This window comes from Eucalyptus grandis, chromosome 7 (genome assembly GCF_016545825.1).
Source record: "Eucalyptus grandis isolate ANBG69807.140 chromosome 7, ASM1654582v1, whole genome shotgun sequence".
Lineage (NCBI taxonomy): Eukaryota > Viridiplantae > Streptophyta > Magnoliopsida > Myrtales > Myrtaceae > Eucalyptus > Eucalyptus grandis.
In genome coordinates, this window is record NC_052618.1 from 13050860 (window position 1) to 13067156 (window position 16297).

The window sequence follows — 16297 nt, forward strand, 5'->3', positions numbered from 1 at the left end:
TCGGACCTTGAAAGGTCAACTAGAGAAACAAGATCGAACTTACAAGATCCTGAAGAGATCACATCTATGATTGCCTGAACTTCAGATTTTATCTTAACATCTTTCTTCAAAAGTTCTCTGGTTTTTTTCACATGTAAGGAATGCATGGGCAATGCTTAAGTTCCATCGATATTCTCTATTCATCCAGACTGTTTGTTTTATAATGAAGTTAGAGTTACAAATTAGTAGAAATTATTGCAGAAGTAGCACAAGTAAATTCTACAAGTAGACCGATCAAAATTGTAGGTATGTAGGGCTAAATGCTCTCGAGGGGGCGACAGCCCTGACTAGCCCCTCCTTAAGTACGCCATTCCACATTGGAGTTCGCCCTCCCCTTAGTATTATTTATAATTCCACTCAATCCTAGAATTACTCAAGCCCAACTTTAGATGTTTTGACCCCTAGTATTTGTTAGTAGTTCATGCGGTAAAAAAATCCCTTACTTACCACCTTAGGTAGATTTCTGACTTTATTGAGTCTTTTAGGTCAATCCAAATTAAGTTTATTAAACAAGCTTAGCCTCATTAATTGGTTAATACTCAATTTTTAGCAGGCTTAACAGACTTTATCAGAAATTTTTACTAGTTTAATGATTTGATTGCACAAATTATAAGTTGGAGGACCACATGAAGAACCAATGGATTGAGATTGTGAGCTTGTGTGATAAAATTGAAAATTAAGTGCTAAAAATTTAAGTACTATATTTTTAGGTGCTGATCACGTTAAGTGCCAAAAATAGGAACAAAAGGTTTGATGGTAATTGAATATTGGTTGTTGAATATGAATCCTTCACAAACAGATAAAAATGACCATTACTGATAGGTATTAGCAATATTATGATTACCGGTGATAAAGGGGATTTTTGACCAAATATAATCATTTACATCAACTTCATTGAAAGTTAGCAAATGACTTACCCTCGTCAAACTGTTGGATTTTTTTAATCATTTAGCACTTAATTTGGCTATCAAGCAGGCCGCACGTACTTTTTCCTTTAGATAATCTTTTCGAGTCCAATCATCTTTTGGGTCATGCTCGTCCAAGAATCCATAATTTGACCCGGCCCGATCCCAAAGCCCTATAAAACATTCCCAATTTCCCGGTTCGACCGAAGCTTTTTTACAGTTGCTAGGCAAAATGATGTCCAAGTACGAACTACCTGGTTCTTTTTGCTTGTTGCACGTCTGACGCAGCCTGAAAATCATAGGAACCGAAAATTTTCAAAGCCAGAACCATGAAGCATTTTCCAGGAAAATTGACAGCACCTGATTTTCGTGGAAAATTATCCGTGTCAGTCACATCACTGTTGTATATACATCACTCTCTTCTTCTATCTCTCTCTCTCTCTCACGCAATGACAACCGGTCCAAACCTGCGATGCCGCATTGCGGGACTGAGATATCATTTTAGCTACGAACCAGACAAATATCGAACCTTTAAAAGTCAACTAGAGAAACAAGATCGAACTTACGAGATCCTGAAGAGGTAACTTCCATGATTGCCTGGACTTCAGATTTTATCCAGCTTTCGCTTTGGCCTCCCTTGGCTAGCCGCTTGGAATTTGCCCTTCTTTTTTTTTTTTTTTTTTTTTTTTTTTTGTTTACGTGGGCCATGAGTATATTAACAAATTTATAATTATGGAAAAGGAAAAATTCATGATCTTCTCATTAAGAAAAGAGATGAAATAAATAAAATATTAGTGTAGCGTAAAAAGAAAATTATGAAACGAATTAGTCTGAATGAAAATGATAACCCAAATGACAATTATATATATTATGTTAAACTAGTACATTTATGAAAAATTTAATCCAAACTACTTTTTAACCTTAAAAAAAAACCAAATTGGTACATATATAACAAATTTACTATTCGTTAATTCCGTTTAATTTTCTCGTTAAATTGCTAAGTTAGATAATACGTGATAGTTTTTTTTTTTTTTTTTTGCTAAAACATGTGACGGTTAATAAATATACTAATTTGATGTTTTATCTTATATTTGTCATAGATATAGCAATTTATGATTTTTTATAGTATCAATCCAATTTAACAAGTTAAAGAATTAACAAATGGTAAAAATTTTACAAATATATCAGTTTGAGGTTTTTGTGGTCAAAAAATTAGTTTGGGAATAAATTGTCATAAGTATATTAATTTAAGATTTTTAGTAATTAAAAAATTGATTCAAGGTAATCTATCATACCAATTTAGGGTTTTTTGGGGTATTAACTGTTATATATATCAAAATTACCCATGGGATTCAATAGTTATATAGTCCTTGTAAGCACATCTATTGGATGATGGGTTAAATTTCAATTTTAAATAATTGTTTAAGCTTTATGGAAATATCTTCGCGTCACCCGTCTGACGCCATCCGCCTGACGTCATCCGCCGCAACTATGAAAACGCGTCAGAGGATTGACGTGAGCTCCGAGGTCTCCGCAACGTACGACGGAAAGCAAAGCTATATTTGTCGTCGACCGAAGCGAATCTAAGTGGACCCCACCTCAGCCCCCTGGTTTGCGCAAATCCACGCGCATTGATTTTTTTTTTTTTCTCTTTTTCATTTTTTTATAATTTCTATCTCCGTTGATGTCGGCTCTGTTAATTAACTAATAAAACACTTTTTCAATCCATTGCGGTTGAACTTTATCCGTGCAATCCCACTGGTCACCATTAAATTTCTAATTTCAAATAATTTTTAATTTCATAGAACACCTAATTTCTATTTATATTCATAAAATCTCACGTATCTATGTCGTTTCGCATTAATGACCAATTAAGTAAAATAATCTTTTTAGGAATATACTAGACAAAATATAGGCCGTACACAAGCCTGCATATACTGTCCTTTTGCTCAAATTAAGGTAATTAATGAGATAGAGAGGCGTGGCTTCTTTTGTAGGGTTTATTGAGCTGAATTTGAAAATTTTCTTTTGCTAATTAAGAAATCAAAGAGACCTCTTTAATTTAGATATCAAGTTATCCTTTTTCGATGCAGGTGTTAAAAATATCAAGTTTTCTAGTAAGAAGGTTGAGGATGTAGTTTGAAAAAACATCGAAGAAGAGCTTATTTGTAGGTTTTCATATACATAACAAGAGTCAATTATGACAAAAAATTAAATTCCAATGATTGAATGTGTCGATATCACGTCCTTTCATGTTCGCTAGGCCTAATCTTCTTGGACTACTTGTACATTTTAGACACGTTTGGGGGGCCCCGCCTCCAGAACCCTTTGCAAAATAGGCAAAATCAAATACTATTATGACATAATTCAGAATATTCTAGGACTTCTTGTGTGCATTAGATATGCCTAAACTTATGCGGTCCACCTACTGTAAAGTACAGCTTTGCCATGTGGAGTCGTAATTAAGCATAAAAATGTCGTGCACATAGATCTAGGATGTTACGATGCTTCACCCATCGTCAAACTTGAATTATCCAATTGCATGGTTAGTAGAGGAGCTGGGAATTTGGATTATGGGAGCGAGATTTCTAGTACATTTGATTTTGACTTTTAATCCTGAGTTTTGGTAACGATTAAATGATAAGACCAAAAAGAGAAAAAAGATGAGATATTAACGAAAATGTAATATTCAATCACAGTGCGACAAAATAATAAGACCGTGCATGCGTGAAAAATGAAAATCTCGAATTTATAATTTTTTTTTTTCAGTCAAGTCCCCTCGACGCCAATCCCAAATAACCGAAATGTAATTTGTCGATGGGTGCTGACCAAAAGCTCAATATTGAATTAACTAATGTCCCTATAGAAAAAAAAAAAAAAACTATGCCAATGGATAATTACAAAAAAAAAAAAATCAATTGAAATTTTCTTAAACCGTGTCTTCAATTATTGTTTCTGCAACTTAGTTCGCTCAAATTGGCTACTATTGATAGACACAAGACCTTTAGTTTGTTGAGATCTTTGTGGCCTGTCTTCTTGCGAAGTGGGCTTCATAGATGCATTCATTATTTTAACGTCTTTGGTGCCCATAATACCCGTGCCTCTTTGTTGGTATAGCATTATTTCCTACAGTCCAACACAAGGCCTAAGATGAAGCTTTTTAAGGCCATGCTCAAGACTAGAGAGACTGTAGCTTGTTTAAGAAAACTGAAAAACAAGCTGAAAATATGATTGTCGAAATCTTAAATCCTAGAAATTAGAAATATAAAGTTGTTTGGCGACAATTAGAAACCGACAGCTTAATTCAAAAAATTCTCACCAAAATATAGAACAATGATTTTTATCTGTAGGTTTTAGCAATAGACGTGGTAAGATTCTAATGATCATAAATTATTCTTCTATTAAATTGAATTAAGTAAGCCATCCCAAATTAGCATTCACCCTCTACCGAGTATAGCTTATAGCGCAATGCAATCCTGGGATTAGTTAGTACCAACGTTAGATGTTTTGTTTTGATCCCTTATATTTACTAGCTGTTTATGCTGTTAAAAATCCGTTACGTGGATTTTTCAGCTTAATTGAGTCTTTTAAGTCAATAAATTAATTCATCAAACAAGCTTAGCCTCATTAGTTGCTAAACTCTCAGTTTTTAGCGTTTAATTGGGTCATCAAATTGGCCTTCAGAGACTAAAATTTTTTACAACGAATGAAGATTATGAACCTGTTTGATGAAGCTGGAAATTAAGTTCTAAAAAATTGAGTGCTGAATTTTAAGTATCGATAATAGTCTTATGTGGCAAAAATAGGAATAAAAGGTTCCACGATAATTGCAATTTGACAATCGGATATTATTAGAAAAATGACCGTTTTTATTAAGTTTCTTTTATATATTTACGATAGCTAATTATCATCAATTATTTATTGAACAAATTAATAACTCCTCCCTGGGACAAAGTGGAATTTTTGAGACTCAATGCAATCATTTAAGTCAGCTCTATTGAAAGTCAGCTAGCAAGTTTATTTTATTCTCATGTAAGTGTTGAATTTTTAAAATTTAAAACTTAATAGTATCTTATATTTTAAGATATGAATGAAATATTTACTTTCGACGAAAAAAAAAAAAGTGAACCCATGTAGTTCTGCGTTTGAAAGTCTCTATGAGTCCGATCATATGGTGATTTGTAATCGATCTAATCCAATCCAAAAGGCCTTAACATTGCAGTTTCCTGGTTCGACCAAAGCATTTTTGTAAGAGAAGTAGAAGTAGACGGGTAGTTGCCGGGAAAAATGAGGTCCTGGTTTTTTTGCTCATTGTACGTCGGATGAGCGTGTGAAATCAAATGAACCAAAAATTTCAAAATCGAAAGCATGGAGCATTTTCCAGGGTAATTAACTGGACCTGATTTTCGCGGAAAAAATTAACCGTATTAGTCGCGCCACTGTCTATATGCACCTTTATGAACTGTCATTCTCCTCTTCTCTTCTATCTTATATTACTCAAGTAAAGTATTATTTAAACTTCATTTATTTCATGAAAAATGAATAATTAAAAAATAAAATTGACCACTTACAAAAATGAATAAGCAAATAAATTGTTGTTGATAATGAATACACTTTTCATAGACTAATTATTTTAAGGGATACAAGTGATTATTTTGAAGAAAATATACTCCAAATTATTCATTTTCCACGAAACAAACAAAACATAGATGGAATTCTATAAAACTCTCCATTTTGTTTAATTTACAGCACTCCGAACTTTGCTATTATATTAGCGAGGCGAAATGTTTTACTAAATAGCCAAAGCTTTAGTTTTTATCCAGCTTTAGATTTGGCCTCCTTGGTTAGCCGCTTGGTATTGCCCTTATGTGCTTACGTGGGTCGTGAGTATGTTAACAAATTTATAATTATGGAAATAGCAAAATTCGTAATTTTCAAATTTAGAAAAGAGAGAGAATAAAAAAAAAAATTAGTCTACCACATACACTTACCCATCAAATAGACTGCTACTTATTTAATGTTAGGCTAGTCATAGGGTGTATTTGAAGGAGCATTTTGAAAAAGCCTTGCAGAAATGCAGTTGACTTTAGTTCAAAGAGGTTTAATGAGAGGCAAATTATGTTTGGGGAACACTTTTTTACAAATTTCGAAATTTGTTCTAAAAAGTAATTTTTGAAACAAAAGGCAAAAAGAAGAAAATGAGAGATTAGATACTTACTCGAGAGCCTCAAATCAAACCACCTCAGCACCAAGTTGTCCAACTCAAGATGAGGTCGTCGAGGTTGCATGACCTCAAATCTCAAAGGTCATGTGATGTTGATGGTGGAGTCATGTGACTCAAGACAGACCTTGCTTGAGGTCGTGAGACTTTTGCGTTGTCATCTTGACATTGCGTGATCTTGGATTGGATGACAGCCATCAATGCTAGATTTGATGAGGTGCCATGTTGATCATATGTGCATTGAAATGTGAAAAAGTGAGGGTAACAGTAAAATTTAGACGAATCAGTAAAAGCAAAGTGGAATTTAAAAAAAAAAAATCATTAATCTCGAAAGTAGCATTTCGGAATTATCAGATGACAATATCAAATCGTGACCAATCACGCGTCGTTCATCGTACTATGAAAGCGTGTAGGATAAGCTTGTACGCCACTCCAAGGATAGCCACGGACGCGAAAAAGCCAAGCGGCCTTCGGGCGTTGACGGAAAAACGAATTGGCGTTGAGTCCACCCCAAAACTTTTTTCCCTTTCCCCTCCACCTTCTCTATGCAATTTCTATCTCCATTGAAATTATTTCTCTTAATTAAATAAGAAAATACTTTTGAAGTTATCGTGGATGAACCGTATCCGCGCAATTCCATTTGGCCACAATCTAGTTTCTAATTCTAAGGAATTATTTTCGATTTTATGGAACACGTGATTATCGTTAATATTTCTTGAAATCATGCATGCACGTCCATAGAAAATAGCCGATATTCTGACGGGTGACCGATTGATCAAATTGATCAAAGATCAGGGCAAAAAGATTCACCTTAAATTTAGGTTAAAGGCAAAAAAGCTCAATTATTTATCAGGCAAAAGGCGGATAAAAGCAACAAAAAGAGAGAAAATCGGGCGGGCATATTCAAAAGGTTGAGGGGGGCAAATCGCCAGAATCTGAGAAATAAATGAACGCGGTTTTAGAAGCGGCCACATTCCCAGTAAATTTTCTTGCCTTTTCTTGGAAAATGACGAGAATACTTCTACTTCAGACAGCGCAGAATAAAGCACACCGCCGTAATTGCGAAGTCATTGCTTTGAGCTTGAGCTTGAGTTCGTGCATTAAGTGTTTGTCTTCTCCTCCATTTCCGTGCTACTTTTGTACCCTTTTGTTCAGCAACCAAATCCTTCCATATCCAGACACTTTCCCAGTTCTTGAAAAGCTCAGCAGAAGGAAAGGAAATCATGTCGCCGCAGAAGAGAGGTTTGCCTTCCACTTCTTCAGGTCAAGCAAGTCTGCTCAGAAGGCCGCGCACCGCTCGAACGAAGTAAGTTCGCTCCTCTCTCTCGACGTTTCGATGCTTGCTCGATTACTTGATGATCTTGCTGGTTTTAGCTTTGCTTGATGGGATATTCAATGAAGGGTTCTTGAGTTGAGGATTCTTGGAATGAGAAAAACATGGGGAAGGCTGCGTTTAAGCATAACATTGATTAGCTTTTGCCTCGTGACAGTTCTAAATCGCTTTCGTTCTGGCTTTTGTTAGTGGTTTTGTGCTGTGGCTTTGGTACGAAGTATTAAAGACTTCTGATGTTGCCGTCTCAAATCGGTTATGCGATTTTGGCGGGGGCCAATCGCAGTATTTCCTTCTTATTTGTATTAAACTCTTCGGAAACTTTTACCTTGCAAGTGAGCTGTTATTGTTACTGCGTTACTTTGCTGTCCTGTTTGCCAAATTTCACCATCTTGATTATACTTTAAGCTGGTTTGATCTTCACACAGTCAAACATGGCGTCGGTCTGGGAGGAATCTTGTGCAAAGGAGCTGGTATATGGAGCAGGTTGTCCGGAGAGTGGTAAGATGAGTAAAGTAGCCAACTTGGACATACAAAATAGTTTTTATTGTACTTCAATTGCTGATCTCTTCAATTAGGAGCGGTTGGATGCATTTCTGATCTTCTGGTCAGCTTCTGGATAGAAACCCGCAAGAGAAATTGCTGTGAGATGTATAGAGAATTATCGTTTGAGTGAGAAAAATGACCTGGTGACTGTTCTAGGCTTTTCCTATGAAGCAATTCCGATAAGAACATGATTTAGGCTTTTCATACTGTTTTGAACAAAAAGATCCAAATTTTCAATAAAGTGGCTTGGACATAATTGTTTCCTTGAATCATGGAAAAGTGGTCAATGACAATTTGCATGTATTTCTTCACTTTTGCTCTTTGCTGGACAGGTCAGAGAAGAGCTGGAGCGTGCTGAAAAATCTCGCTTGGCCGAATATTGTCAAAGGTGAATATATGTCATTTGGTTTGTTGGCTGTAGCTTATCGACATCAATCAATTCCTCTAGTAGAATTTCCATGTGTATTGTCTTGCCAATTATCGTCAATTATCATAAGCCACCAATCCACGATTCTGTTCAACAAAGTGCAATGCCTGCACATTCATTTTTTTGTTGATCACTGCAAGGACAATGCATTTGGAGATCGCTGCTAATCAACTTTACTTGCTTCTGCCATAATGTACTAAATATATATGTATTCCAGCTTTATGTTGACTTTTTGTGTCGCCTTAGATTAAAGGAATGCATTTGATGAGTTGGTATCTATCTTTTCATAGCGTAATTAGGTATTAGTAACTAAAACTCTACATATGGATATTTGTCTATTTGTTATGAAAATGTCCACAAAACAGCAGTTGCTTACTTTGTCTATTTTTCTTGGTGTAGTTGCACAGGGAATGGTCTCGAAGATCTAGTGCGCTCATTGGAGAATACTGTTCAGAAACTGGTAAGTTAAACTGTGTTTATAAAATTTCCACTTTGTCTCAAACATATCTTCATCAACACTTAAGATATGAGTTGTTTATATGCATGTCATGAAGTGACTGGATGAACTTATTGATCTGCAAAGTCGGATGCTAGCTAATTAATTTATGCTGATTTTTTTTTTTGGTTGAATTATGCGAATTGTTTGAACAGCATTTATTGAGCATGAACTTAGCATAATTTATTTTTTTATTTTTTTATGTGTATATAATTTATTTTATTGGACAACCTGTGCAAAAGAAAAAGATGGGAGGACTCCATCCCATATGATTTTATTACAGCATAATGTCCCATGTATACAGCAGACATCGAAGTGCCAACCCTTGCCATTGATGTGAACTCTTGCGGTAGACCAGCCTGTTATCCCTAGAGTACCTTTTATCCATAGGGCGACAGCCCTTCCACTTGGCACCATCAGATCACTAAGGCTGACTTTCATCTCTACACCACGGGAAGAAAGGGAGATCCTTTTGAGTAACCTGTTTTAATATGAAAGTCTTATATCTTGAAATTAATTCATCAAGTTGACTTTCAATCTAATGACACCACACACCAAATGACAGGATGACATCATAGTCTCCTGCTTCTACACTACCAGTAACAACGGCTAAATTCTACCCAGGAAAATAAGATGCAAACTCAAAACCATGCCACCCAATTACTGCAATGTTAGTCAACATGAATTTGCCAATTTCTACACAAATTATTGCTTCTAAAGAGACTTTCACAGAGACTGCATCAAGGACACAGCAAGCTTGAGCAGTTTTATGCTTCACTAAGTTCCTCCCCAGAGATAATAAATTGTTATATTCTGGGCTAATTTCCTCACTAATAACTTCAAACTATTCCCCTTCATGTTCTGCAAGCCGTAAAACTTATTCCCAAAATCTGCTTTGAGAATACACGTTTCAAGAACAAGTGCATTCAAGATTATTGATGTTGTCTGCATAGCACAGAAGTGCTATCAATGTCACACCAAATTTTTATCATATCCCATGTGTGAAACCTATTACTAATCACCAGCCAAGATATAAAGCCATATGTTGGCACATTAGGCTTAAAGCACATAAGCCTAAGCCAAGTCAATTTGGTCCCACGTATCCTCACTAGTTTCCAAGCCTCCTTAGAGAAAGAGCCCCTAAATGATCCAGTAAATATCACTTTGTCTACATAGACAGAGTCTGGAGCAATCAATCCACACAAAGTCATCTGAATTTCAAGCAAATCATCAGACCTTGCTGGAGGCCATTTCCATTTATTTACCTCAATAACATCTTCAACTGTTTCATTTTTACCTAAAGCTGAATCATAACCATTCTAAAACACACATAGATTTTTGCAAGGACATGGAATGAAAGGGGAAAAGAAAAATGCTTAGGATTGTTTATATGATCTATATAGACAACTGCTGTTTGGTAAACATTGTGATTTCAAATTTGGCTGAAGAACTTAGTTCTTCAAAATGTTGTTTTGAAAAAGGAATAACAGAATAGGTTTTTCAACTCCTTTTGATTGAATGGATTGGTTTTGAATCCCTTCTGCTTCAATTTTTTATGACTCCAACTTTGGCAATTCTGCCGTTGGTGGTATTAAACAGGAGAAAGCAGTGGAGCCTGCAAACAATCACTCTCCCCACCTCAGAAGGTATGAATGCACTTCTCCTGTGATGCTGTTGAGAAAGGCTTTTTGTGTAGTATTGATCAATCATGCATTGTTACTGTTCTGGAGGAATAAGTGTCCGACCTGACACTACCACCCCGCAGCAAGCAGTCAGAGCTCGCTGGGTGTCGGGTCATGATGACTTGTCATGCGCCAAAGTGTCAATGCTCCAATTTAGAACATAATTTTTGTAGCTTGATCGTAATGGACCATTTTATTTTATTTTATAAAATTTGCATTATTAATCTCTCTTCGACAATGGATCTTCCTATCCTTGTAGTTTCCTGGCAGTAAGACTTGCCCAAGTGAGATAATTAGACTTTCTTTATTGTTGCTTTTCCAATTTTCCGCCTCCATATCTGTTCCTATTTCTAATGGTTGTTTTCAATGCAGGGCTAATACTAAATCTATGGCGAAGAGTGATGTGAGAAACTTACAGCTTCAACTTCGAACCAAACTGTCACTTCCTATATTTACTGGAAAGAAACTAGAAGGAAAGGGGGGCGATCGCATTTCCGTTGTCTTGATTGATGCTAATACAGGAGAGGTCGTCACATCAGACCCAGAATCCTCCATTAAGCTGGATGTTGTTGTGCTTGAAGGTGACTTCAAAAAAGACGATGGTGATAACTGGACTCAAAAAGAGTTTGAGAACTACCTGGTCAAACAACGTGAAGGAAAGAGGCCGCTATTGGCTGGAAATCTACAAGTGACGCTCAAGAGAGGTGTTGGGGAGCTGGGAGAGCTACTATTTACAGACAATTCCAGCTGGAATAGGAGTAAAAAGTTCAGGATAGGGCTTATGGTGGCATCCGGTTATTGTGAGAATACACGAATCCGAGAAGCAAAAACTGATGCCTTCACTGTCAAGGAACATAGAGGAGAATGTAGGTCTTTCATAGTCTTTTTACAGCATAAACCCTATCCTTTATGACTGACTACAACATGGTTTTGGACATCCACAACCTTCAATTTTCTAATTAAGAGCTTCATTCATACTGACCTTTACATCTCGAGTGAAATTTCAGATAACTAAGAAATGGTCAGTTTATTTGTTAGTAGCAAATGTTTGGATCAGTTTCAGGGGAGAGTTTGCACACCTATCAGAAGTTTGCTTTTGCTACTCATTAATCTAACAGTGACTGGGACCTTACTGTATATGTTCTCTTCATTTACAGCATACGAGAAACATTATCCACCTAGCTGTGATGATGAGGTTTATAGGCTGGACAGGATTGCCAAAGATGGGAAATCTCACGAAAAACTGATGAAAGTCGGAATAAATAAAGTGGAGGACTTTCTACTGCAACTGTTTACGGACTCCGACAAGTTGAGAGAGGTAAGCACTTAGTTAATGATTCTCTATTATGGCTTGATTGACTACCAAGAATGTAAATCTTGTGTGTTCACTAATCATAGATTCTTGGGAAGAGCATAATACCAAAGAGATGGGATAGCCTAGTTCGTCATGCAAAGACTTGCAAAATAAGTTGGAAACTTTGTTTGTACTATCTTGATAGCATGAGGAAGCATGGTGCTCTATTTGACGCTGCTGGTCAACTGATCGGCCTAATCAAAGACAGGGTATATGTCGCTACTCATCGACTTTCTGCCCAAGAGAAGGTCAGTGACTAGTTCCTACTGTGTTTTGTCTATCCAGTTCATACGCTACCCACCATTATGCAGTGTTCATAAAATCTGTCCATTATTAACTATGTGATCAGTAATTTGATGTTTACCCCTAGCTACGTGGCTTATTAGGTGTTATAATCAACCAGAGATATGGAAACTTCAAACGAGGAGTTGGTTGGACATCTAGTTGTTTTTTTTTTTTTTTCTTCTTTTCTCTTTTTTCCTTTTTTTTTTTAAATATATATCAGTAAAAGTAATATGAAGTCTATTTTGGTCAAGATGCATAAAAATGTAAGAGGTAGAGCTTCCTTTGCCAAAAAATTAAACCTTCTCAGTCAAATGTTGTATTGGCTAATATGTGGAGACTTCCTAGCTCAATCTTTTGAATTATTAGCTCTATTTGTAATGCGGGGGATGCCCCTAAGCTGCTGTACTTCATATGAAGTCTCTGAGGAGGGACTGAAATGAAACTCTGGATGCTTTTTCTAGATCCATAATAGAGACTTCTTATTAAAAGAGTGATTTTGTGTTTTCGCTCTTTGCAATGTAAATTTAGAGATGTTGACCATGTCAATCTAAGTGGTCCTCACGTAATTAAATTTGTATCAGGAAAACATGACTAAGTTGAAGAGCACTCTCAACATTTGATTTGGTGTCGTCCATGAAAATCTGAGACAATTGTCATCAGATTGTGGTCTGAACAATTAACACATTCACCTGGCAACTATTACCTTTCCAAGTTTAAAACTATGAAGATCTAAATTACTTGCACAATACGCGTCGAAGTGTGTTTTATTTCTTCACCGGTCCTCTCTCGATCTTTGCATCTCTACTCTGAGGAGCCTTGCCTTGATTGCACTCTCCATGACATCTTTCGAGCACCTGACCTTTCTGTGGTGGAGAAATGGATGGTAATAGGCGTAAAATGAATTGAGGTTCTTTCCAAGGTTTCTGTTATTCTTTCTCTGAGCTGCATTTGCCTACTTATTCTGAATGCATGTTCATCCATGGGAATGCAAAATTACTTGCCGAAAAAAGAACTTGAAGTCAAAGCATGCACCTTCAATGGTGGAGATAAATACTTTCAGTAGTCCAATTTGAGCACTATACTGAGTGATTTTCTTGCAGGAACATGGAGATACAATCGTGAAAAAGGCCCTTGGTAACAAAAATAATGTTATGGTGTTCAATGGTGAGACCTTTTCTCCAATGCAACCTGGGCAAGGCTCGGCCTCACCTTGGCTGGGCAAGGTTTCTTTGACTTCACAAATTTGTGTCGCTCCAGGTGGTCTAGAAGCTTCTCTGGCAAATGTGGACTTGACTGCTGAAGGTACGTCCTCTAAAGCACAAAAATATCTCTCCCTTTAAGCCCATACAAAGATGCGGCCTGTGAAATAACGATGATAATATGACTTTCCACTTGATTGTTGAGCTTCAATAAATAGAAGCAATGTTTTGCATATCCTAAAATATGAAGACGTTTACCTGTTCAGATACCCTTCAATTGAACTTGCATCCGAGGAGATTCTAATAATTTTGCTCCCTCTTTGGCACTGACTATGTTTTATGTAGGGATTCCATTCGTAAGTTAGGCTTTAAAAACTGTTTAGATGGAATAAAAAATGCTCAGAAATAGTTTTTACTGATGCAAACAGGGGAGTAGGTTATTGCAGGTCACTACCAAAAGCAGTAATCTAATAGATTGTCGGTACAAAGGCAAAAAGTCAATAATCACTCGCTTCATTTTTATCAGGGTTCAATTTAGGAGATGTGAGTTCAATTTTGACATGAAAGATTTAAGAGTTGAAGTATCAAATTGACCTATAAGAACATCCAACGTGGAGAACAGTTGATATCACATGCTAATTATACCAAAAAGATTTGTTGTGCAAGCTGTGATTATTGCAAATGAGCCTCGTTCAACACACTCTATCCATTTGGCCATGAACGTATGTATGTGTTCTGTCCAAGCAATTAAAAAGCAACTAAAACATTGGCTAATAATATGTGCCTTTTTAGTAGGGGATTGGGGGATGGGAAGGGCAGATACTCATGAACACCTGCGCTTACGTGATGCTAAATGGATATTGACATCACTAGGTAAACATATACAGATGTAATAAGCACATAGTAACATGTATATACATTAAATTTTATCAAATCGTGACTGGAAGATCATATAGAAAAGAAGGTTGATTGGTTAAACTTAAAACTTAGAAATTGAGATATAATATGTTCAAGCTGTGAAGGGAAAGGACCTTGTCAAATGAGGCACTTAAAGGATTACAAGGACCAGTGGCAAGAAAAATTAAAGAGATGTGCAGGGTAGGGGGAAAAATTGTAGCACCTAACTTGATGTCTGAATAGGAAGAGTACATGACAATTCATCGCAAGATTTTTTATAGGCTTGTAAGCTGTGCTCATGTCGGCCTATGTTTATTAACCACATTACTGTTCTATTTCTTTCTCCAGGACATAATGTTGCAACTGCTTTTACATTGCCAGTACAGCCCCAAATTACCATCCCTGGATATGACATGGAGCCTTCAGTTGATGAATTACTCGCTGAATTATGGAGAGACAACTCGAATGGTCTAATTTCTCTAGGAGATAATGGTGTCACTACTGTCGAATTGCCAGCACAGTCCAATGATATCAATTTACAATATGCCAAGCCAAGCCAAATGATCGGTTTGGGGAGCCAAATGGACTATATGGTGATTGAGCATGGTCTCCCCTCTAGACCAACCTATGCCTCAACATCAAGCTTCCAATCTGGGAGTGCACTTCCTCTGTCTGCAGGCATTCACGGGATGGAAGATTTCGGATCACTCGATTCAGATGATAGTACTGCGAACCAGTTGGCTGGCATTCGGAACTCACCGGATGATGACACCTTTCAGACCTCACGATGTTATGACGGTTTTGCTACCGGAGATGCTTTTGCACACTGGATAAAAATATTTCTAGTGCTCAAGCGGTTTTGCCACATCAGGAAGAGACGTGCCAGAGTTGTGCAGTTAGATGAACCACTGATGGAAGTCCAGGCTTGACTTTATTGTTCTTACTGTGGCATTAGTTCAGTTGATTCTCCATTTACTATCTGATGGAACTGATGGTATATTTTTTCGTAGATGAGGGCATATCAGTTACTTATCTATATGGGACCCTGTTCATTGATAATGTTGTTCATTTGGGTATAAATCTGCTTTGGTTAACGCCTTGTTAAGCAACTAGCTTTTTCATCAGAAAGTGTCTCTCTTCTTCGGTTCTCTTGACATCTTTCTTCAAAGTTCTCTAATTTTTCACTTGTAGGGAATGGTAGGTATATGTTTAATATTGATGTCAAATTACAAATCAGTAAACTACTGAGCAGAAGTATATTCTACAAGGCCATACAGAGGTTATAAATGGAGGGTTTTGCTTAGCCGAAGGTGTTTTGTGTGACAGACACAAACTGTGTTCTATCGTCTTCCTGGTCTGCTCCTCTTGTTTTCTCAGTCCTTGAAAAACTTATGTAAAACGGCTCGTGGATAGTTTCGATGGTATAAAAAGTAGTTTTTGCATTCCATGGTGAAGGGAAAGATCATACTCTGCATCCTTCACAGCAATACAAGAAAACTGGTCTTCCTATTCCATATTTGCACTGCACCAGGAGTGTCCTCTTTCCACTTAATTCAATAGGGAGAGAACAAGGCAAGTGCCACAACTTTCGTAAGCGTTTCTTGTGTATCATAACTTTTTTCTGTTGCCCATTTAAGTGTTACTCAGAGTAAAATAGATCATTTGAGTGCAATTTCTGGCAAATCATTCTATGTGAAATTTTTTTTATTAATTTCTCATATGACGTGGACTTTTTAGTTCTCTTCTTTTTTTTCTAAGGCTAGCAAGGGTCACTGACGATCCTCACCGACTGTGGAGAGGCGAGGGCTGCCTTGGCCTCGGTTGTAAAGGCCCTCACCTGGTGTGGCAGACAAAGGCAGCCTTGCCCACGGCCACCCAAATTGGCGAGGGCCTTCATGATTGAAGGTGAGGCAACC

The 16297-nt window shown here is 36.9% G+C and overlaps 1 protein-coding gene across 1 annotated transcript; it reads left to right on the forward strand.

Annotated features, from left to right (window-relative positions):
• Positions 1 to 7171: 7171 nt before the first annotated feature.
• LOC104457291 (calmodulin-binding protein 60 D) lies at positions 7172 to 15457 on the forward strand. The gene is made up of 10 exons (XM_039317458.1): positions 7172 to 7471; positions 7924 to 7996; positions 8374 to 8429; positions 8868 to 8928; positions 10564 to 10610; positions 11019 to 11512; positions 11804 to 11964; positions 12045 to 12248; positions 13386 to 13587; positions 14730 to 15457. Exons 1-10 carry the CDS (start codon positions 7389 to 7391, stop codon positions 15308 to 15310), a joined length of 1962 nt encoding a protein of 653 aa, XP_039173392.1. The 5' UTR covers positions 7172 to 7388; the 3' UTR covers positions 15311 to 15457.
• Positions 15458 to 16297: the final 840 nt, after the last annotated feature.

Bases quoted from the DNA above. Each gene is read 5' to 3' on its own strand.
- LOC104457291 (XM_039317458.1), top strand. From the start codon at position 7,389: ATGTCGCCGCAGAAGAGAGGTTTGCCTTCCACTTCTTCAGGTCAAGCA. The intron at 7,472-7,923 runs GTAAGTTCGCTC...ATCTTCACACAG, and splicing joins CCGCGCACCGCTCGAACGAA to TCAAACATGGCGTCGGTCTG. The intron at 13,588-14,729 runs GTACGTCCTCTA...TTCTTTCTCCAG, and splicing joins TGTGGACTTGACTGCTGAAG to GACATAATGTTGCAACTGCT.